The sequence below is a fragment of the Mixophyes fleayi genome, chromosome 9, assembly GCF_038048845.1.
Source record: "Mixophyes fleayi isolate aMixFle1 chromosome 9, aMixFle1.hap1, whole genome shotgun sequence".
Classification (NCBI taxonomy): Eukaryota; Metazoa; Chordata; class Amphibia; order Anura; family Limnodynastidae; genus Mixophyes; species Mixophyes fleayi.
In genome coordinates, this window is record NC_134410.1 from 13,663,807 (window position 1) to 13,688,270 (window position 24,464).

General features: G+C 43.5%; 1 protein-coding gene across 2 annotated transcripts in view; it reads right to left on the minus strand.

Moving 5' to 3' along the window:
- Positions 1–420: 420 nt before the first annotated feature.
- The window catches only part of LOC142102009 (class I histocompatibility antigen, F10 alpha chain-like), a 176,534-nt gene continuing 152,490 nt past the window's right edge, over positions 421–24,464 (minus strand). For both annotated transcript variants that reach the window (XM_075186513.1, XM_075186514.1), the window contains exons 6-9: positions 23,617–23,655; positions 12,750–12,779; positions 12,360–12,408; positions 421–3,470 (exon numbers count right to left, since the gene is read on the minus strand). In XM_075186513.1, the coding sequence (XP_075042614.1) occupies positions 12,362–12,408; positions 12,750–12,779; positions 23,617–23,655 (116 nt within the window). In that variant the 3' untranslated portion in view covers positions 421–3,470; positions 12,360–12,361. The remainder of the gene's footprint in view (positions 3,471–12,359; positions 12,409–12,749; positions 12,780–23,616; positions 23,656–24,464) is intronic.

Consider the following 24,464-nt stretch of genomic DNA (forward strand, 5'->3'; position numbering starts at 1 on the left):
ATTCTGATTGTGGATTTGATGCTACATCCACATAGGGCTAGATTTACTAAGCTGCGGGTTTGAAAAAGTGGGGATGTTGCCCATAGCAACCAATCAGATTCTAGCTTTCATTTATTTAGTACCTTCTACAAAATGACAATTAGAATCTGATTGGTTGCTATAGGCAACATCCCCACTTTTTCAAACCCGCAGCTTAGTAAATCTAGCCCATAGACTTTCTTTGCAAAAAGAGCTACCTAACAGATTTATTTCTTTATCCCCATGCAGAAGTGTGGAGAATGATGCCTGTGTTGTCCATAATATTTTCTAAAGACAAATGCTCCAGCCAGCATGGTGGCACAGTGGTTAGCATTGCTGTCTCACAGTGCTGCGGTCATGGGTTTCGTTCCGACCGGGGCCCCATCTGTGTTGTATGTTATCCCCATATTTGTGTGGGTGTTTCCTCTCCCAATGCAAAGACAAACTGGGGGAGAGTCAATTTGGCGAGAGGTGCTTAAAATCTCCGACGTGAGGTTTCTCCGGCACAACCATGAGACACCTCGCACTGAACTGAATCTCCTCCACTGAAAATAGACTGTAAGCCCCACTGGGGTAAGAACCCATGTGAATGATGAAATATTCTCAAGTGTATAAGCCTTCAGGGGACCTGACAGACTTGGGGGTGTAAGACTGTACTGCAGACTTTTCCACACTTGGAGGTGACTTAATATTCACCTGATCTGTCACCAGCTCAGAACTGCGCCAATTCCTACATATGTGACGTACATTACTTGTATGTGAGAAAACATTATTAGATGACTTACTTTCCTCCTAAGCAACCTAAAAAAATCAAATTAAAAAATATATTACGCATCTTCCATCATAAGCTATTTCATCCAATGGTCTCTACTGATTTATGACTATGGAGTCTCTATATTACAGGGAGAAAAGCACTATCTCCGGCCACAACGGAGAGCCCCCACCAGCAGTGAGATTCCACTGTGTATGCATGAATCGAATAGCGGGGTCATGTACGCATACTTCCCCTGAGACTTGCCCCTCGAAGTGGTAAGTTAGCGCTTTCCCTCTGGGTCAGAATCCGGCTCAGATGCCTCGGGGACATTTTATTGGTAAGTTACAGCAATAGGCAAGTTTGAAAAACAGCTCTGAATTAATTTTAGAAATAAGCATAGCGCTGTCGCCATGGATGGGGTATGTGTCCCCGACTCTGAGAAGAGCGACAAGGACTTACCCGACTTGATAAGGTTGTAAAAGAATAGGAATAGGGGAAGTGGGAAGAGTCGCACCAATTATTATGGAGTGATAAAACCCTGGTATATTAATTGGATCTCATCTAGATATTCTTAAGTCAGGGGTGCTTCATAAACCTAAAATTAACAAATTAGGACAAATGGAAAGAGAAAGAGGTCTAAAGTATGATGCGCTAATCACTCCATATCCGACTTGATAAGGTAGAAGGTGGCAATGACGATAGGATGGGAACAGCGAAGCTTTGAAAAGAGGACTTTGCAGAACAACGTCCAATACTAAAGCCGGTTCACAGAAAGTCATGTGACTTTCTTGGACTGTACTAATATTAGGGGTGTTTAATGAATAATGCAGGGAGTTTGAAAATGTACCAAGTAGAAGGGTTGCTGTAAAACGTTTTTCATTGTGCGGCTCCCTGCAATACTCATTAAACCCCCCTAATAATAGTACAGTCTGAGAAAGTCACATGACTTTCTGTGTGCCGGCTTCTGTATTGATTCTGCAAAGTCCTCTTTTCAAAACTTCGCTGTTCTCATCCTATTGTCATTGGCACCTTCTGCCTTATCAAGTCGGGTAAGGCCTTGTCGGTGTAGTGGTAGTCGCGTTAGTGACTACCACCGGCTCTTCCTCTTGTTACTGACATCAGGAGAGGATCCAGTGCTGTCAGGGTTAGTACTCCTGTACTATGGGGGGAACCTGACATGGGATCCCACCAGTTATTCTGGCTGAGGAGGAGGATGGGTGAGTAAAACTTCTCCTGTGACTGGACATATCCTATATTCCTCAATTCAGCCCAGATTCTTTCAGATGTAATATAAGTAGGAAGACTGGCAGCAGGAATTGTGTCCCGGATGAAATAAGACATGGTGGAAGATATGATATACTATCACATAATAAATCATTAATAGAATCAACCTACAAATAATGAATTATAAAAGAATATAATGAAAAACATAAAATTGAAAATCCATATTCAAATCCAGACCTTATTACAGATATAATGTAAAGGTAAATCTTATAGTGTAATCCTAGTAAATCAGTAGATAATATAGGCTGATAATGTGTGTATAGATCCTGCACTTAATATACACCTGCCCTAACACAAATTTAATGGAAATATTTGTGTTGTGTGTGTTAGACTGCCGGTCTCGTAATAAACTTACAGAACTAGCGGTAGAGGTCTTCGCCTATAGCAGCCGCCTTTCCCGTATCTTATTGCAGTGTAAGTTTATTAACAACACCGGAGCGGCAGGGCCAGAGGAGGCAGGTCAGATGGCAATGGATGGTCAACGGAAGCCGAGGTCAGGGGTCCGAAGCAAGCAGAATAGTCAAATAACAATCCAAAAGGTCAGGGTCACCAGCACGAAAGCAGAATCCAGAAACAGAGCAAAAGGTCACAACAGGAGGTCCAATAACAGAGGGACAGGGTATCCACAGGAACAGGAGCAGGTCAGCAACAGACAGAATCCACGCTATAACCGGCAGAGAGGCTAAGCCCTCCCTGCCTTAAATACTCAAGACAGCCAAACAGGGACATGCGATGAAATGGCATATTAAGCCCCCCCCCAACAGTGGCTTAATAAATGTATTTAATGCTAATAGCCTGCCGGCTTAGTAGAAGTCCCGGCGCATGCACCCAGCTGCCCTGTGTTGCCAGGGCGAGATAATCTATCAGATCAGCGTCTGCCGTTGCTCTAGCAACGGTCCGGCTGAGAACCGAAAAGGACGTCCCGGCTGTCTCCATGACCTGGACGGCCGTCTCTATGAGGACTGGGACGTCAGAGATAGGCGATGCTAGTCGCAGCGGTTCCTGCGGCTGCCGCGGCCTGTAACAGTGTGGCATTATATATATATATATATATAGTTCTTTTTTATGTGTGATGTATCTATCCACCCCCTTTACAGAATAACTGCACCCATAGAAATACACCTACCCCAAACATGTCCTCTAACCACATATTAAAAATATGAAAATAACAAGTGGGTGGAGTTATCATGTAAGGGGCGGAGTAACCTTCATATCACAGGGTGTCCAGGTTTCCATTTGAGGATCAGGACATTTGATGCATATAAGCTGAGTTACTGTATATGTCAGGTTCCCTTTATATTACACAGCATTAGAAGTATTGATAACAACAAGCAGAAGACAAGTGAAGGGTGGGAATCTGCCCGGTCTATGGCAGCGGAAGCCTCAGCATTTCTCCTCTTTGTGGATTCTGGATCTAAAATGACAAAGAAAAAATAAAGACACAAAATAACAAAAGAGGCCTTTATAGTGATCTAAATATGTCTAAAGTATAATCTAAATAACATAATTTACTGATATACTTAACAATCAATTGTGATCTCGTCTGTCTTTGCTGTATAAACGTAAAGAACAAATTCGCCATTAATACCTATTAGATACTATCTGAGTACATAGGAATAGCGGTATCTATCCGGTCATCTTACGAACAGAAAAAAACAGTAAATATTACAAGAGAGGATGAGAACTGAACTACAGCTATATGCTACAAAATAATACTTCTCATAGGCGCTATTGTTGTAATCACTTAAATATAAAAATGTATTTTAATTTGTACACTCATATGGTAATAATGGAATAATTCCCATATTGAGATATCCATTTACATATGAAATGTTTAGATTTAAGTGATTACAACAATTGCGCCTATGAGAAGTATTATTTTGTATGCTATGTCTTATATATGGTGAAGTGGTGACATCTTAGTTATACTTCTGGGGCAGCTTTTGTTTGGAGCGCTCTACTTTGGCTTAGTTGTTTATTATACAGCTATATGATGCCTATAGCCATTTTCATTTAAGTCACATTAAGCGGATATATTAATATAATATAATTATATACTAATATAACATAATCTCTTACAGAGAGAAAAGATGTCTCACCTAGTACCAATCTCTATTACTCGGTTCCCTCACTGTCCCTGTGATATAACAGATATAAAGATATGCTGATCACCAGCCTCAGACTGGCCTGCCGGGCAGCCGGACTATCCACCGGTAGGCCCGGCGGGGATTAAGCTCCGCCCCCTCCGCTGTAAGGGCGGCGCTTACGGGGAACACATGTCTTCAGATGTCGGCGGCGGCACCACTTCACAAACACACTACTGCGCATGGAAGAATACCTATTTATTAGGGCAATGTGTAATTTTTAGAATCTATGTGGATATTGCAGCGTTTATGCGATTTAAGGTTAAATGTTCTTAACCAATTAGAGCCTTATTATCACCTGATGGTCAGACCTAAAAGGGGAGTATGCGTCAGGTACAGTGCCGCTTTACTTCCAGTTCTGGCGATCATGTGTTTTATAGAAAAAAATGATGTGATCACGTGTGTATCATAGGTTGAGTCCGTAGGAACCGTTATTTTGCATAAACACTATTGACTTATCCGGATGCAGCTACGGCATCTTTTGAGAGCCAAGCCTCACTATGAATATGTGACAGCGCGAATCGCGTCACTTCCGATTTGGCTGTCACATGGTGTCTGGCGGCAATCCGGAATTGTATAAAAGAAGGGAAGTGTTAGCAACCATCATCCTGCCTTGAGAAAGACTCCAGAGGGAGAGGAGACGCGTTGGCGATTTTTGGACCATCTGACTCTACCAGTTACCGAGTACATCTTCAGAGGGAAGGAATCCATATTGTGATCTGTGGCCACGGCATATCCTTACTTTCTGCTCATTTATTTGGGATATCTGGTAGGAGTTATTTAATCCATTTGATGTGGCTGTTTTCTGTATGTATTTACATGCACATTTTAAATTTTATCCATATGTATAACATTAAAATGTTAATACACTAGAGAGAATATCTCTTATTTTTTGCATGAAAATCTGAGGTAGTTTATTGTACCTAAAGAATTTCTTTGGAGGTACAAGCAAGTTATACACTGACTGCTGTTGACAAAGAAATGTTCTTGTAAGCATATAGTACACATGGAGATGGTGGTGTGAAACACAACACTGAGGAGGCTTTTTATCTTCACTTTCACCACCCATCGTTAGGAAGCTGTTCCATTATATCTTGGGAAACGTCTGCGACCTTTTCTTGTGCATTTGTAGACTATATTGAACATATTACACTATTCTGCATATTTCTGTTTTTTACATGGTCCCCGTTCATTCGGCAGAATACAAGTGAGGACATCTTTTCATCTTTATGTGTACAACCCTAAGCGCTTTTATGTACATATAATTTCTCCATCTATGTATGGTTTTTGGATTAAGTGGAATCCCATTTATAAGTACTGAGCAGCTTGGAGGTAGCGCTATATTTGTGCCATATTTTGTTATACACTACAGCGCGGGTGTAGAGAGCCGTGTCCTTCAAAATAATACTGCAGCATAAAATATACGAAAAATGTAGGGAATGGAAGCTTTTTGTTTAACAGCAATTTTTACTTGTGCAGCTTAAACACACTAAAGCCTTATAAGATGAAACACAAGTAAAAATAAAGACTTATTTCCTCTATCTATCTATCTATATATATATATATATATATACATATATATATATACACACACACACACACACACACACACACACATACTATATATATTTATTTACCAGGTGTCTTTGTTCTTTACGTTGTAGCTTTCAACACCCTATAGCAAATTAAACGCTTTTTTTTTTTTATACCTGTCTTACTAAATTCCCTCCCTTCCCAAAAATACTCCTTTAGTATTACTAATTCAGCGTTACTCAGCTCCCTCCACATTGACAGACACACAACACAGCGAATAATACAGCTTTCCAGAATATTTTTTATTGATTGATATATATTTTATCTAAAGTTTTTTTGTACATGATACATGTGAAACACTAATTTGCAATGTCCACTTTGTTCTTTAAGGAACACACTATAGTGCTATAAATTGCCCTCCATGGGCTGACCACACCCCCTTAACTGGCCACACCCACTCTTACAGTTGGCCACACCCCAATGTAGTGGGCCCCTATCACTGCATTCCCCCGGTGGGCCCTTCATGCCCCAGTCTGACACTGCTGACCACTATCTGCTAATATATAAATCAGCTGCTGATTGTTCTGCAGCTCAGTCAGATCAGACGTCACTGATAGAGAGAGAATTAGAACTGAGGGATGAGCTAAACCCAAGGGAAATAAACAGCTTTAGTTTGGAGTACATAACTATTTTGGATTACTGAGGGTTAACAAGTTGAGTAGGTGTGGTGATGTACAGACAGGTGTCATGAAGAGGGCAGGAACAAGGGCTGTTAGCTTAAAAGGAGTGGGGTGAAGTTAGATCACTCTCAGCCCAGGGCAGCAATCAGGAGTTACACAGAAGTGTAGCTGCAGCAGATAAGAAGGATTTGTGTTCCTAATGTTTCTTATTTTCACTTTTTCTTTGTTCTCCTTTGCCTCTCCTGTACTGTTCTGCAATTTTTCTCTCCCAGCACCTCTAGCTTGTATAATACCCCACTCCCCGCCTTTTTCTTTAATTTATTTCCCTCCACTTTCTTCAGGTTTTGCCAGGAGACTCACATCTGCAGAAAACCTTATGTGCATTTATATTATCTGTCTTTCACTTCCAGTTTTGTCCTTGTGCAACTCCTTCATTACACCCTGTTCACCTACTGTCTCCACATATCACCCCTCCTACGCTTTGTTTTTACAGCATATTTTTCCTATGCTGCCATCTTCACTTGTAGATACCACCCTGGTTACACACTCCGCATATACCACTACAACCATAAATAGTGCTATTGTAGTTTCCTCACTGTGCTTCATTTGTGTTCCCTTTCCAAGTGACCTCTCAAAATCCATTTCAGCACTCTAGTAGCAGGTAAAACATACTTGCCAACTCTCCCGGAATGTCCGTGAGACTCCCGCATCTTGGGAGAGTCTCCCGGACTCCCGGGAGAGTATGACAATCTCCCGAATTCTGCCCACTTCCTAGTGAAGTGGGCAGAAATTGGTCCAAAATGCCGCGATTCTCTGTGAATCCCGGCATTTAGCCACGCCCCGGTGTAAAATGACGCGTTCGCGTCATTACATCACAGGGGGCATGGCCAAAATTACGCGTTTTTTTGCGCCCGGCCCCCATCACACCCACGTCCCCCAGCAGGCTCCCGGAAGACAGCTCCAACAAGTTGGTAAGTATGAGGTAAAAATGTTTTTCAGCCTATGAAGCCTTTGTATTTAATTTATAAGTATTGAAGTAAATCAAAATAGAGCTGGTTTAAGTTCTCAAAGGGCACATTAAGCTAATTCGATGTATATGCTGTCTTCTTGCCATTCTGAAAGGCACAAATTAAAGTCGATGGGCCTGACTCATTAAGGAGAGCAAAGCATAAAAAAAGGAGTAACTGTGTACCTGGGCAAAACCATTTTTTATTGAAGGGGGAAGTAAACTTAAAATGTGAGGACCGATTTATAGTTGGGGTAGGTCATGTCCTAGATTAACTTTACATTTCAGTGTAAAAATAAAGCTATCAAGTATTTGTGTGCTACATGAAAAAACAGCTAGTATTTAACGTATTTGCAAAATAATAAACCAACTTGCACCCCTGGCACTGTAACATGGTTTGTCCCAGGGAACATTTACTCCATTTTGTGCCTTCCCTTAATGACTCAGGCCCGATATGTCACCAGAGGGCTGATGTCACAAAGTCGGATCACCCCAGTCTGTTTATATAGCTAAATACCTACACAACAGTTGGTGATTAAGTTGTTATACAATTTTTATTTTAATCTATTTAAAATACATTGCATTTATATATTGTGTGTAATATATATATATATATATATATATATATATATATATATATATATATATATATATATATATATATATATAAAATTTGGTCAGACTAGTCAAATTTAAAACTTACAATGAAGCGAGCACTGACGTATGCTTTATACCATTATAAACTTGAGTAGAGGTACTATGGATAATGCTGCATTGAATTATATTGACTACCTGAATTTATTAGGTATGTGGCCTCATGCTTTGTTCTTACCATCTGGGGTACAGTCCTCTTTCATCCATGTGTTCTTTTTGCATATTGTAGGCTCCAACTTACATTTATTATAGATGCATATTTTAGCGGAGTCTATATTTTAGGATGGTGAAAATCAATTAAGTAATTTATGGGTCGCAGGGGTTGCTGTGTTTGTTTAGCGAGGAAGATACTAATCTCTCTTCTGGCACATGATGCGGTGTATCAAGCCATGGAGGCTGCTGGCCATGATACTTGTGGAGGAGATTATCGGTACGACTGGATGAGGGTCGACCTGGCTTCCCTATCAGGTTCCTCAGGTATAGAAACTGTTTCTCCAGGATTGAATCAGTGTCCGTGTCTGGCCGACCCCCTAATTTCCAGCTTGGAGTTAGTTATTCAAGGATGCCGCAGGCTCAGTGGGGTTTGGGTCCTACTTCACCGGTGGCTGGCGCATGTCACGCTGGCGGGGTGATTGGATCTGTTCCGGTTGGATTGTTAATGTGGTCCTGCGGGGAATGTTTTTTCATCATAGTTGCAGTAGAGCTATGGTCAGCTAGATTTCAGGGTAAACTGGGTGTCTTCTGGGGACAGCCTAGGAGTGGTGTGAGCAATTGATATGCAGAGTGCTTCCTCGTCCCCAGACATTTAGCTTGCTCCGAAGACCGGTGTGCTGCTGGCTGTCTTAGGACATCTCCTTTGCTTGGCATGTTTCTGACATTGAAACTAGTCTGGTGGAAGCTATGTCTAGGGGTAATTGAAACAGTTTGCAGAAGCTTTCCCCGGAGCGGGTTCTTAGCGGTTCTCTCTGCCTGCTTATGTATGGTAGATTGTAAGGCCGGAATAAGGAGCCTGGCATAAACCTCGTTGGCTACGGCTAAACTCACTTTTATCCCCTTATTCACTATCTTGCAGGGTGCTGCGGATCAGCTGGGTAAGGGTCTGGGAGTTACGCTGCGCCTCGGCATGACTGCTCGGTGCAAGTGGTCGCTGGCTTTTCTGGACTGAGGTTAAAGGATGCATTGCTGTGGCTGGGGCGTAATGAGGCCCACCTCCTCAAGCTGTAACAGTTTACGGTGGTTTTATGCGCACGCTGGATTCCTTGTGTTTGAATAATAAGCAATTTGGCACACGTTAGTTTAGAATAGGTGCGGCCACGTCTGCAGCTGTGTATGGGGAGTCAGGCCCATATATTCAGGAGTTAGACAGATGGAAGTCCACTGCATGTCGGAGATACGTGAGGCCCTTTCTTCTCTCTTGAACTTTTCTTATCCTCCATTTCATGCGTGGACACAGGACTCTGTTGCTTGCTGCAGGGGCGTGAAGGGACTTCTCCGGATTTTCCCTCTAAAAGTGGACCTGATTGGCTATTGGTACCACAAGCTTTTGACGGTTTTTACTTTTGCCTGTGTTGCTCATCTTCTTGTTCTTCTCAACCTTCTGCTAGTGCTTTCTTGTTTCTTTCTTATCCCTGCATCATGCTTCTTCTTCTCTTAGGGTGGGTCTTGTTTATCTAGATGTGCAGTGGTTTCAATGTTTTTTCCAATGGCCTATGGGATTGCTATGATGCTGTGTGATGCTTTAACGATATATGTTTTTGCTGCATTACAGTGCATGGAACTCCGCTGAAGATCTGGGTCCTGGGTAATTCACTTGTTCATTGGGCTGCTTTGCACCGTGCAGCTGGTGACACAGCGGTGCTCCCCTGCCCAGTAGTGATGTCCTGCTTAGGTTGGAGGGGAATGAGGAGGCGCGAGTTGTTAAGGACTAATGTCCAGAAAAATTGCGGAGATGGGGGTCATGCACATTCTGGTTGTACATCTGGGTGGAAATGATTTTGGCAATGCCAAATCTATAGAACTGCGCCTAGCCATAGTGTCCGACCTAGCATGGGTGCATGCCTCCTGGCCTGAACTGGTGCTGTGCTGGTCCGACATAGTTCCCCGGCTAGTATGGAGATCTTTTTCCGGACGGAAGACTGGCAGACCGTGCCCGTAAGAGGGTGAATGCTGTTATGGGAAAATATCTACGGTCAATCAGGGGACTGTGAATCGAGCACCCAGGAATTAGATTTCAGAACCTGGGCCTATATAGACCTGATGGGGTGCACCTAACGAATGAGGGGTTAGGTATATTTATTGAGGCTATTTAGAAGACGTTAGGCAAGTTCAACTCTACCTTTCCTCTCCTGTTCTCTCTCCCTCCCTTCTTTCCAGGGTATCCGCATGCCTCTGCCATCTCCTCCTGGATGTCCTCTAGATTTCTTAAACTCAATCTTGCTAAAACTGAACTCATTGTTTTTCCTCCCTCTCGTACCTCCTTCCCCTCTGACCTCTCCATCACTGTTGATAACTCATCTATCTCCCCTGTTCCCCAACTCCGCTGCCTAGGTGTCATCCTCGACTCCTCTCTCTCCTTTGCCCCTCACATTCACTCTCTCGCCAAATCCTGCCGTTTCCAGCTTCGCAACATTGCCTGCATTCGGCCCTTCCTCTCCCAGGATGCCACCAAATCTCTCGTCCACTCTCTGATTATCTCCCGCTTGGACTACTGCAACCTTCTCCTTATCGGCCTCCCCCTCTCTCATCTCGCTCCCCTTAGATCTGTACTTAACGCTGCTGCTAGGCTTATTTTCCTCTTTCGCCGTTCCACCTCTGTATCCCCACTCTACCAAGCCCTTCACTGGCTCCCCTTCCCCTACAGAATCCTTTTCAAGTTCCTCACTCTGACTTACAAGGCCCTCGCCAACTCCACTGCTCCCTACATCTCTAACCTTATCTCTATTCACACTCCCTCCCGCTCACTGCGATCGTCGCCTCTCTTCCCCTCTGATTACCTCCTCTCACGCACGTATCCAAGACTTCTCCCGCGCCGCTCCCCTCCATTGGAACAAGCTCCCCCGCTCCATCAGAACTTCCCCTAATCTGTTCTCTTTCAAACGAACATTAAATACCCACCTTTTCCTTAAAGCCTTCCAGTCTCATGCCTAAACTCCCACCAGTCGGCTACCTCTCTTTCTCATTCCTTCTTCCCTTCTCCCCCTTCCTCGACTCCGTCTCCGTTTCTCCCGTCTCTCCGTCTCATCCATGTGTCTGTCTGTCTGTCTTCCCCTCCCTTTAGATTGTTCGCTCCTTTGAGCAGGGCTCTCCTACCTTCTGTTTCCATCACTTTTAACTGCGCTCTCCAGCTACTCAGCTCACCTCCTCTCAGTCCCTCTGCCCTCTGTCTCCTCTCGCTTCTCTCCGCTCCCCTCAGTGACTCTCAACCTGTCATCCGTGCCCACCCTCTTGGGCCATAGTTACCTGTCTGTACTCACTTTTCCCCTCCCTCCCTCTCTTTCATGCTGTGCCTGAGCCCCCAGAGTTATAGTGCTTACTGTTACTTGTACTGTGCTGTTTCACCTTGTACTGTGCCATTGTTTGTCCTTGTACGGCGCTACGGATACTTTGTGGCGCCCTATAAATAAAAATTAATAATAATAATAATAAAAGTTCATTAAAGGGGTAGTATGGTGGCGGGCCTAGGTTCAGGAGGGAACCTGGCGTGGCAGCTGAACACTGTTTGGAAGTATACAAAGTGGGTAAACACACATATATGTTAGTCAGGTGTTTGGAACCCGTACCCTGCGAAGGTCGGCTCAGGTTCGGTGCAAGTACAGCTCATCTGGGCTGGCTTGCGGTGCATTACGATTAGCCCAGAGTTGTGTGGGATCCGGATAGCCTGGGGATGGTTGTCCTATTAATGGTAACAAACAGTGTGCATTTTGTGGATGGACAAGGTTGAATATAGTGTTCTCCTGCCACCATGGCAGCTCCGGTTTATTTAAATAAATGAGTTATTTTGCCAACAAGTCGGTGTTGTGTCTTTTATTGTATTACCTAAGATTCAGGTTAAGACTAAGGTTTGTCGGTTATGTTATCAACTATAAGCATTTTAAAGCTGCAGATAATAATTACACTTCCATCATATAACACCTCTTATTCTAATAATACAGCCATAGATGTGTACCACTCAATGTACTAATCTCACATTTCTACCCTAATACATTACACTCACACAGTGATTTATTACTCCCTATCATTCAGTCATGTTCATGTGTGAGGATCTCACATATTATTCAGTAACTTACACTCAGGCTTTCAATGGCTTGTTGGAGGAGTCAGAGGATGTGTAAGATGCTGTAAGAAGATCAAACTATGTTTATCATGTATAATAATTACACTATATACACCATAGAGCAGCCCCCGCACACACATTGTACAATGATTACACTATATACACCACAGAGACAGAGCAGCCCCCTCACACACATTCTACAATGATTACACTATATACACCACAGAGACAGAGAAGCCCCTCAAACACATTGTACAGTGATTACAGTATATACAGGGATTAGGTGCAATAATAGTCACACCCCCCCTCACATGTTCACATCACATATATGAAACGTCTACGTGTGATTATAATACATGGAGGAATGAACAGAGGAACAACCAGCATATAACAGAATACTTACTGCTGGTTGTCTTGAAGCCAAACTTATTTTCTGAAATAAGTAGAGAAGATGGAATTACAAACAGGAAATAACAGAATAACTAATGGTATTTATACATCAACAGTGAAGATAAACTTTAGGAGTGGTCAGGAGACAATCACAGAATCAATATAACACAGACAACAGGACCCTGGATCATTACATGAGGGCACAATATTCTGGCAGCTAGGCAGAAGAGGCAACACCTTTATACATGATACAATATATACCTCCTGGTGGGAATTAGTTTGGTTAACGCTTTCTCGTTCAAAACAACTTTCACAGTTACCGATCTCTTCTCTAAAACTAGTGTCAGATCCTGACAAGAACAGCTCTGGCGTTTTCTACTCTGGGGGAGAATTAAATTCCCAGACTAACGCGGGCCACGCTCAATTACCGTTACTGTCGTAATTTTAACGCAGATTTATGCTCGCTTGCAATTACCGTACTAACAGCATCGATTTTGATAACACCGTACACTTTGACTGCAAAGTCAGAAGAAAATACGCGGCCCGTGTTGTTCTTTAGGAGTCGGGGATGTAGGTGAGGGAAGGGTCCTAGCCGATAATGAACTGCTTGTTGTTATCTTTTTAGCATAAGTTTCTGATTTTCCCAACAGCTTGCCATGAATTCGCTTCAAATGGCGTAACATGGATGAGGTTCCTAGATGGTTAAGGTCTCTACCTCGACTGACTGTGGCATTGCATACGCTACAAATGACAACTGTTGTCAGGATTAGGGTAAAAATAATTCCAAACATAAGTGGATTTTTTGGTTTTATGTCCAGGCATGACAATAGCCTTCTTATCACGTGCCTGAACTGCTTCCACCGGTGCAGGACTTACACAAACAACATCATCCTCATCAACATCCTCATTAGCGCCCTTGTCTGCTACGCACATATCCCCTTCATCCTGTTGCAATTCCATCGTGGCATCCTCAATTTGTGTATCACCGGCTACACTTGAGCCTTCTTTATAGGTACACTATCAGAATGGTCACGATTACACATAGCACTCGTGGATAGACTCTCCTCAGGGATTTGTGTCATTTCTGAATCGGAACATATATTTTCCTCTAATGCCTTACTGTTTTCTTCCAGCTCAGCTTTTACACGTTAAAGTATTTGGACACCACTTTTGGAGTCCGAATGACAAGGTCTTGCTTGTTCACGAGTGACCTTACAAGAAGATGCCTCAGTGACAGTTGCAGAACTCGCACTCAGAGAAAGGCGAAGGCCTCATTTTTTCCTTGCCACTGCGTGTGTAGAATGGCATGTTGGCAATTTTATTTTTTCTGCAGATAACTTTGCCTGGATTACAGGTCGTTTTTTCTTCACCAAGGTAAAAGGTGTTTTTTTACATTTTTGTTTCCCGGACTTAAAAACACTATGCACTTTTACATAGGCTTTACCAGATGACGTAGAGGCATTACTATTATCATGAATGGTGCCAGCAGCTGCTTGGTGCTCCTGCTCTTCTGTGTACTGCTGTGAATCCATTTTTATAACACCGTACACTTTGACTGCAAAGTCAGAAGAAAAGCCTGCCAGGCTGAGTATTTGTATTTCAGCAATGACACTTAGCAATGGAGCTGTCCTCTTTGTGTTTTACCTATATAACACAGTAGAATGTGATTGCAGAATTACACCAAGCCTGTCAGCACTATTTCAGCTGTATTTCAGCAATGACAATTACCAATAGAGCAATGGAGCTCTCCTCTTTGTATGTTACCTGTCACAGTGGTGACTTCAGTACCTGCAAATATTGGCACTACTACACAAGGAGGCGCGGAGTCTAACACGCCGCCGGTATTCACCAGGGACCCCCGCAAGGGAGTTTGGACTTCACGGCGAGCGACGTGCAGGTCGCGGCCCTCCCAGGTAGCTACTTGCAAGGTCACAGGGAAATCCGTAGTCGTACAGGCAGGGTCAAATCCAAACGGGCAGAGAAGGTACCAAATCAGGAGGCAGAGAATAGTCAGCAGGCTGAGGTCAACCAGAGTAGCAGGACAAGACAAAAGGAGAATCCAAAGGCGAGGTCAGGAAGCCGGGTCAGTAACAGAAGTCAAACAAGCAGGATACTATATGAGTAACAGGAACGCTGGAGGCTAGATAAACTATTTGCTCTGGCACCCTAATGGTGTCAGAGCAGGGTATAAATGGGAAGTGGTCAGTCCTCATTGGTGGCAGCGGATCGGCGGTCGGCTGCTCTGACTGCTGACAGGAAGTCCAGAAGCGCGTCCCGTTGCTATGGCGACAGGCGCGCCTGCGCACCCCGCCGCCGGAAGACGCGTCCCCGTTGCTTAGCAACGGGGCGCTCAGGAAGAGACAGACGTCCGTCCCTGCCTAACGAGGAGGCGCAGGGACGGCATCTGACATTACCTATATAACACAGTAGAATGTGACTGCAGATTTACAGTTTTACACCACCAAGCCTGCCAGCCCTAGTATTTGTATTTCAGCAATGATAATTAGCAATGGAGCTCTCCTGAATGTCACTGTAGATTTTGTTAAACAATGCTACCACCTCCTCTTTCTATTCTATCTAGCTTGCTGCCCAACTGCTATACAGACTGTGTTACCCCTTCTGTGTCCCTCTGTGAAATTGCACTAGATCGCCGTGGAGGGCGGTACTTATAGAATTCAAAACTCCCGAGATCCGATGACGTAACGATGACATTTTGCCTCGTTTTCGAATTCCAAAAAAGCGCAAAAGTACCGAGCCAGCTCAGCTCGGTACTCGGATATCCCAAGTTTGGGTGTGTTCGGTTCTCGGGGGAACCGAGCTTGAGCATCTCTAGTCAGGACATGTTGAAGTGGTGTATTTTCAGCAATGTTGAGATTTTGTGAGCTTTGTTGGGATTTTTTCTCTTTCATGTATGGGTAGTTTTACGGAATGAGTGTTGAATGGTAAGCCCTTTAGTATATAATTACATTTTCTCCCATCTACTCAGAGTTAAGGTCAGGGCTCCGGAATGAGCTGCAGCGTTGTAAATCCCTAGTCTGAGCCCCATGAAAGAGGGGGGCCCAGGGCACCTACCACTGTGAACCCCTTAATCTGGCTCTGTAAATGGCTGATGTAGGTGGCCAAAAACATTGATCTTGTTTGGCCAAGTGACAGGATAGGCCCACATGTGCCCATCATTAATTTGGATCACCATAATTCTTTCTTTCAAACTTATTGTTTAGTACCAACTAATACTCTAATCTAAGTCCTTGCCTGGACCCTAGGAACTTTTCCATAATAAGAGAACAGGGACTTTAGATCTCAGCAATGGAAGATTTAAGTAAAGTCTTGATTAAATTTGATGAAAACGCCACAGCTGAAAATTTATAAAAATTTATAAACAACATAGCAGCCCCTCACACACATTGTACAATGATTACACTATATACACCACAGAGACAGAGCAGCCCCCTCACACACATTGTACAATGATTACACTATATACACCACACAGACAGAGCAGCCTCCTCACACACATTGTACAATGATTACACTATATACACCACAGAGACAGAGCAGCCTCCTCACACACATTGTACAATGATTACACTATATACACCACAGAGACAGAGCAGTCCCCTCACACACATTGTACAATGATTACACTATATACACCACAGAGACAGAGCAGCCTCCTCACACACATTGTACAATGATTACACTATATACACCACAGAGACAGAGCAGCCTCCTCACACACATTGTACAATGATTACACTATATACACCACAGAGACAGAGCAGCCCCCTCACACACATTGTACAATGATTACACTATATACACCACAGAGACAGAGCAGCCCCCTCACACACATTGTACAATGATTACACTATATACACCACAGAGACAGAGCAGCCTCCTCACACACATTGTACAATGATTACACTATATACACCACAGAGACAGAGCAGCCCCCTCACACACATTGTACAATGATTACACTATATACACCACACAGACAGAGCAGCCCCTCACACACATTGTACAATGATTACACTATATACACCACACAGACAGAGCAGCCCCTCACACACATTGTACAATGATTACACTATATACACCACAGAGACAGAGCAGCCTCCTCACACACATTGTACAATGATTACACTATATACACCACAGAGACAGAGCAGCCCCCTCACACACATTGTACAATGATTACACTATATACATCACAGAGACAGAGCAGCCTCCTCACACACATTGTACAATGATTACACTATATACACCACACAGACAGAGCAGCCTCCTCACACACATTGTACAATGATTACACTATATACACCACAGAGACAGAGCAGCCTCCTCACACACATTGTACAATGATTACACTATATACACCAGAGAGACACAGAGCAGCCCCCTCACACACATTGTACAATGATTACACTATATACACCACAGAGACAGAGCAGTCCCCTCACACACATTGTACAATGATTACACTATATACACCACAGAGACAGAGCAGCCCCCTCACACACATTGTACAATGATTACACTATATACACCACAGAGACAGAGCAGCCCCCTCACACACATTGTACAATGATTACACTATATACACCATAGAGACAGAGCAGCCTCCTCACACACATTGTACAATGATTACATTATATACACCACAGAGACAGAGCAGCCTCCTCACACACATTGTACAATGATTACACTATATACACCAGAGACAGAGCAGCCCCCTCACACACATTGTACAATGATTACACTATATACACCAGAGACAGAGCAGCCTCCTCACACACATTGTACAATGATTACACTATATACACCAGAGACAGAGCAGCCTCCTCACACACATTGTACAATGATTACACTATATACACCACAGAGACAGAGCAGCCTCCTCACACACATTGTACAATGATAACACTATATACATCACAGAGACAGAGCAGCCCCCTCACACACATTGTACAATGATTACACTATATACACCACAGAGACAGAGCAGCCCCCTCACACACATTGTACAATGATTACACTATATACACCACAGAGACAGAGCAGCCCCCTCATACACATTGTACAATGATTACACTATATACACCACAGAGACAGAGCAGCCTCCTCACACACATTGTACAATGATTACACTATATACACCACAGACAGAGCAGCCCCCTCACACACATTGTACAATGATTACACTATATACACCACAGAGACAGAGCAGCCTCCTCACACACACTGTACAATGATTACACTATATACACCACAGAGACAGAGCAGCCCCCTCACACACATTGTACAATGATTACACTATATACACCACAGAGACAGAGCAGCCCCCTCACACACATTGTACAATGATTACACTATATACATCACAGGGACAGAGCAGCCCCCTCACACACATTGTACAATGATTACACTATATACATCACAGGGACAGAGCAGCCCCCTCACACACATTGTACAATGATTACACTATATACACTCCACAGAGACAGAGCAGCCCCCTCACACACATTGTACAATGATTACACTATATACACCACAGAGACAGAGCAGCCTCCTCACACACATTGTACAATGATTACACTATATACACCACAGAGACAGAGCAGCCCCCTCACACACATTGTACAATGATTACACTATATACACCACAGAGACAGAGCAGCCTCCTCACACACATTGTACAATGATTACACTATATACACCACAGAGACAGAGCAGCCCCCTCACACACATTGTACAATGATTACACTATATACACCACAGAGACAGAGCAGCCCTCTCACACACATTGTACAATGATTACACTATATACACCACAGACAGAGCAGCCCCCTCACACACATTGTACAATGATTACACTATATACACCACAGAGACAGAGCAGCCCCCTCACACACATTGTACAATGATTACACTATATACACCACAGAGACAGAGCAGTCCCCTCACACACATTGTACAATGATTACACTATATACACCACAGAGACAGAGCAGTCCCCTCACACACATTGTACAATGATTACACTATATACACCACAGAGACAGAGCAGCCCCCTCACACACATTGTACAATGATTACACTATATACACCACAGAGACAGAGCAGCCTCCTCACACACATTGTACAATGATTACACTATATACACCACAGAGACAGAGCAGCCCACTCACACACATTGTACAATGATTACACTATATACACCACAGAGACAGAGCAGCCCCCTCACACACATTGTACAATGATTACACTATATACACCACAGAGACAGAGCAGCCTCCTCACACACATTGTACAATGATTACACTATATACACCACACAGACAGAGCAGCCTCCTTACACACATTGTACAATGATTACACTATATACACCACAGAGACAGAGCAGCCCCCTCACACACATTGTACAATGATTACACTATATACACCACAGAGACAGAGCAGCCCCCTCACACACATTATACAATGATTACACTATATACACCACAGAGACAGAGCAGCCCCCTCACACACATTGTACAATGATTACACTATATACACCACAGAGACAGAGCAGCCCCCTCACACACATTGTACAATGATTACACTATATACACCACAGAGACAGAGCAGCCCCCTCACACACATTGTACAATGATTACACTATATACACCACAGAGACAGAGCAGTCCCCTCACACACATTGTACAATGATTACACTATATACACCACAGAGACAGAGCAGCCCCCTCACACACATTGTACAATGATTACACTATATACACCACAGAGACAGAGCAGCCCCCTCACACACATTGTACAATGATTACACTATATACACCATAGAGACAGAGCAGCCTCCTCACACACATTGTACAATGATTACATTATATACACCACAGAGACAGAGCAGCCTCCTCACACACATTGTACAATGATTACACTATATACACCAGAGACAGAGCAGCCCCCTCACACACATTGTACAATGATTACACTATATACACCAGAGACAGAGCAGCCTCCTCACACACATTGTACAATGATTACACTATATACACCAGAGACAGAGCAGCCTCCTCACACACATTGTACAATGATTACACTATATACACCACAGAGACAGAGCAGCCTCCTCACACACATTGTACAATGATAACACTATATACATCACAGAGACAGAGCAGCCCCCTCACACACATTGTACAATGATTACACTATATACACCACAGAGACAGAGCAGCCCCCTCACACACATTGTACAATGATTACACTATATACACCACAGAGACAGAGCAGCCCCCTCATACACATTGTACAATGATTACACTATATACACCACAGAGACAGAGCAGCCCCCTCACACACATTGTACAATGATTACATTATATACACCACAGAGACAGAGCAGTCCCCTCACACACATTGTACAATGATTACACTATATACACCACAGAGACAGAGCAGCCCCCTCACACACATTGTACAATGATTACACTATATACACCACAGAGACAGAGCAGTCCCCTCACACACATTGTACAATGATTACATTATATACACCACAGAGACAGAGCAGCCTCCTCACACACATTGTACAATGATTACACTATATACACCACAGACAGAGCAGCCCCCTCACACACATTGTACAATGATTACACTATATACACCACAGAGACAGAGCAGTCCCCTCACACACATTGTACAATGATTACACTATATACACCACAGAGACAGAGCAGCCCCCTCACACACATTGTACAATGATTACACTATATACACCACAGAGACAGAGCAGCCTCCTCACACACATTGTACAATGATTACACTATATACACCACAGAGACAGAGCAGCCCACTCACACACATTGTACAATGATTACACTATATACACCACAGAGACAGAGCAGCCCCCTCACACACATTGTACAATGATTACACTATATACACCACAGAGACAGAGCAGCCTCCTCACACACATTGTACAATGATTACACTATATACACCACACAGACAGAGCAGCCTCCTTACACACATTGTACAATGATTACACTATATACACCACAGAGACAGAGCAGCCTCCTCACACACATTGTACAATGATTACACTATATACACCACAGAGACAGAGCAGCCCCCTCACACACATTGTACAATGATTACACTATATACACCACAGAGACAGAGCAGCCCCCTCGCACACATTATACAATGATTACACTATATACACCACAGAGACAGAGCAGCCCCCTCACACACATTGTACAATGATTACACTATATACACCACAGAGACAGAGCAGCCCCCTCACACACATTGTACAATGATTACACTATATACACCACAGAGACAGAGCAGCCCCCTCACACACATTGTACAATGATTACACTATATACACCACAGAGACAGAGCAGCCCCCTCACACACATTGTACAATGATTACACTATATACACCACAGAGACAGAGCAGCCTCCTCACACACATTGTACAATGATTACACTATATACACCACAGAGACAGAGCAGCCTCCTCACACACATTGTACAATGATTACACTATATACACCACAGAGACAGAGCAGTCCTCTCACACACATTGTACAATGATTACACTATACACACCGCACAGAGACAGAGCAGCCCCCTCACACACATTGTACAATGATTACACCTTACACACCGCACAGAGACAGAGCAGCCCCCTCACACACATTGTACAATGATTACACTATATACACACCACAGAGACAGAGCAGCCTCCTCACACACATTGTACAATGATTACACTATATACACCACAGACAGAGCAGCCTCCTCACACACATTGTACAATGATTACACTATATACACTACAGAGACAGAGCAGCCCCCTCACACACATTGTACAATGATTACACTATATACACCACAGAGACAGAGCAGCCTCCTCACACACATTGTACAATGATTACACTATATACACCACAGAGACAGAGCAGCCCCCTCACACACATTGTACAATGATTACACTATATACACCACAGAGACAGAGCAGCCCTCTCACACACATTGTACAATGATTACACTATATACACCACAGACAGAGCAGCCCCCTCACACACATTGTACAATGATTACACTATATACACCACAGAGACAGAGCAGCCCCCTCACACACATTGTACAATGATTACACTATATACACCACAGAGACAGAGCAGTCCCCTCACACACATTGTACAATGATTACACTATATACACCACAGAGACAGAGCAGTCCCCTCACACACATTGTACAATGATTACACTATATACACCACAGAGACAGAGCAGCCCCCTCACACACATTGTACAATGATTACACTATATACACCACAGAGACAGAGCAGCCTCCTCACACACATTGTACAATGATTACACTATATACACCACAGAGACAGAGCAGCCCACTCACACACATTGTACAATGATTACACTATATACACCACAGAGACAGAGCAGCCCCCTCACACACATTGTACAATGATTACACTATATACACCACAGAGACAGAGCAGCCTCCTCACACACATTGTACAATGATTACACTATATACACCACACAGACAGAGCAGCCTCCTTACACACATTGTACAATGATTACACTATATACACCACAGAGACAGAGCAGCCCACTCACACACATTGTACAATGATTACACTATATACATCACAGAGACAGAGCAGCCTCCTCACACACATTGTACAATGATTACACTATATACACCACACAGACAGAGCAGCCCCCTCACACACATTGTACAATGATTACACTATATACACCACAGAGACAGAGCAGCCCCCTCACACACATTGTACAATGATTACACTATATACACCACAGAGACAGAGCAGCCCCCTCACACACATTATACAATGATTACACTATATACACCACAGAGACAGAGCAGCCCCCTCACACACATTGTACAATGATTACACTATATACACCACAGAGACAGAGCAGCCCCCTCACACACATTGTACAATGATTACACTATATACACCACAGAGACAGAGCAGCCCCCTCACACACATTGTACAATGATTACACTATATACACCACACAGAGACAGAGCAGCCTCCTCACACACATTGTACAATGATTACACTATATACACCACAGAGACAGAGCAGCCTCCTCACACACATTGTACAATGATTACACTATATACACCACAGAGACAGAGCAGTCCTCTCACACACATTGTACAATGATTACACTATACACACCGCACAGAGACAGAGCAGCCCCCTCACACACATTGTACAATGATTACACCTTACACACCGCACAGAGACAGAGCAGCCCCCTCACACACATTGTACAATGATTACACTATATACATCACAGAGACAGAGCAGCCCCCTCACACACATTGTACAATGATTACACTATATACACCACACAGAGACAGAGCAGCCTCCTCACACACATTGTACAATGATTACACTATACACACCGCACAGAGACAGAGCAGCCTCCTCACACACATTGTACAATGATTACACTATATACACCACAGAGACAGAGCAGCCCCCTCACACACATTGTACAATGATTACACTATATACACCACAGAGACAGAGCAGCCCCCTCACACACATTGTACAATGATTACACTATATACACCACAGAGACAGAGCAGCCCCCTCACACACATTGTACAATGATTACACCACAGACAGAGCAGCCCCTCACACACATTGTACAGTGATTACAGTATATACAGGGATTAGGTGCAGTAATAGTCACCCCACCCCCCCTCACATGTTCACATCACATATATGAAACGTCTAAGTGTGATTATAATACATGGAGGAATGAACAGAGGAACAAGCAGCACATAACAAAATACTTACTGCTGGTTGTCTTGAAGCCAAACTTCTTTTCTGAAATAACTAGAGAAGATGGAATAACAAACAGGAAATAACAGAATAACTAATGGTATTTATACATCAACAGTGAAGATAAACTTTAGGAGTGGTCAGGAGACGATCACAGAATCAATATAACACAGACAACAGGACCCTGGATCATTACATGAGGGCACAATATTCTGGCAGCTAGGTAGAAGAGGCAACACCTTTATACATGATACAGTATATACCTCCTGGTGGGGAGTTAGTTTGGTTAACGCTTTCTCGTTCAAAACAACTGTCACAGTTACAGATCTCTTCTCTAAAACTAGTGTCAGATCCTGACATGAACAGCTCTGGCGTTTGCTACTCTGGGAGGGAAATTCAATTCCCAGAATAAAGTGGGTCACGCTCAATTACCGTTACTGTGGTAATTTTAACGCAGATTTTTGCTCGCGGCTCTCAGATCTGCAAGGAAAAATCAGTATTGAAATTACCGTAGTAACAGCAATAATGCGCGGCCCGTGTTGTTCTTTAGAACAAAACGGGCCACAGGTCCTCTCTCTCAAGTCATTAATCAATATACTGTAGCAAATATCTTGTGTATGATAACCCAGAGCAACCGACCAGATATTAGCTGCAATCTGCCCAGTGCAGGGTTAGGCCGCCAGTGGTTCTCCAGCTGTTATAGGACCAACTACAAGATCCCTTATGTCCAGCCAGCAAACAGCCCCCTGCAGGACTGTATACGAGCGACTAGCTCAGAGCTCTGTGTGATCTTCAGTTACAGTGTTTTGTGCGATGGGAAAACCTTGTCCTATACATGCACCTAATAGTGGGTGAGCCAGAAG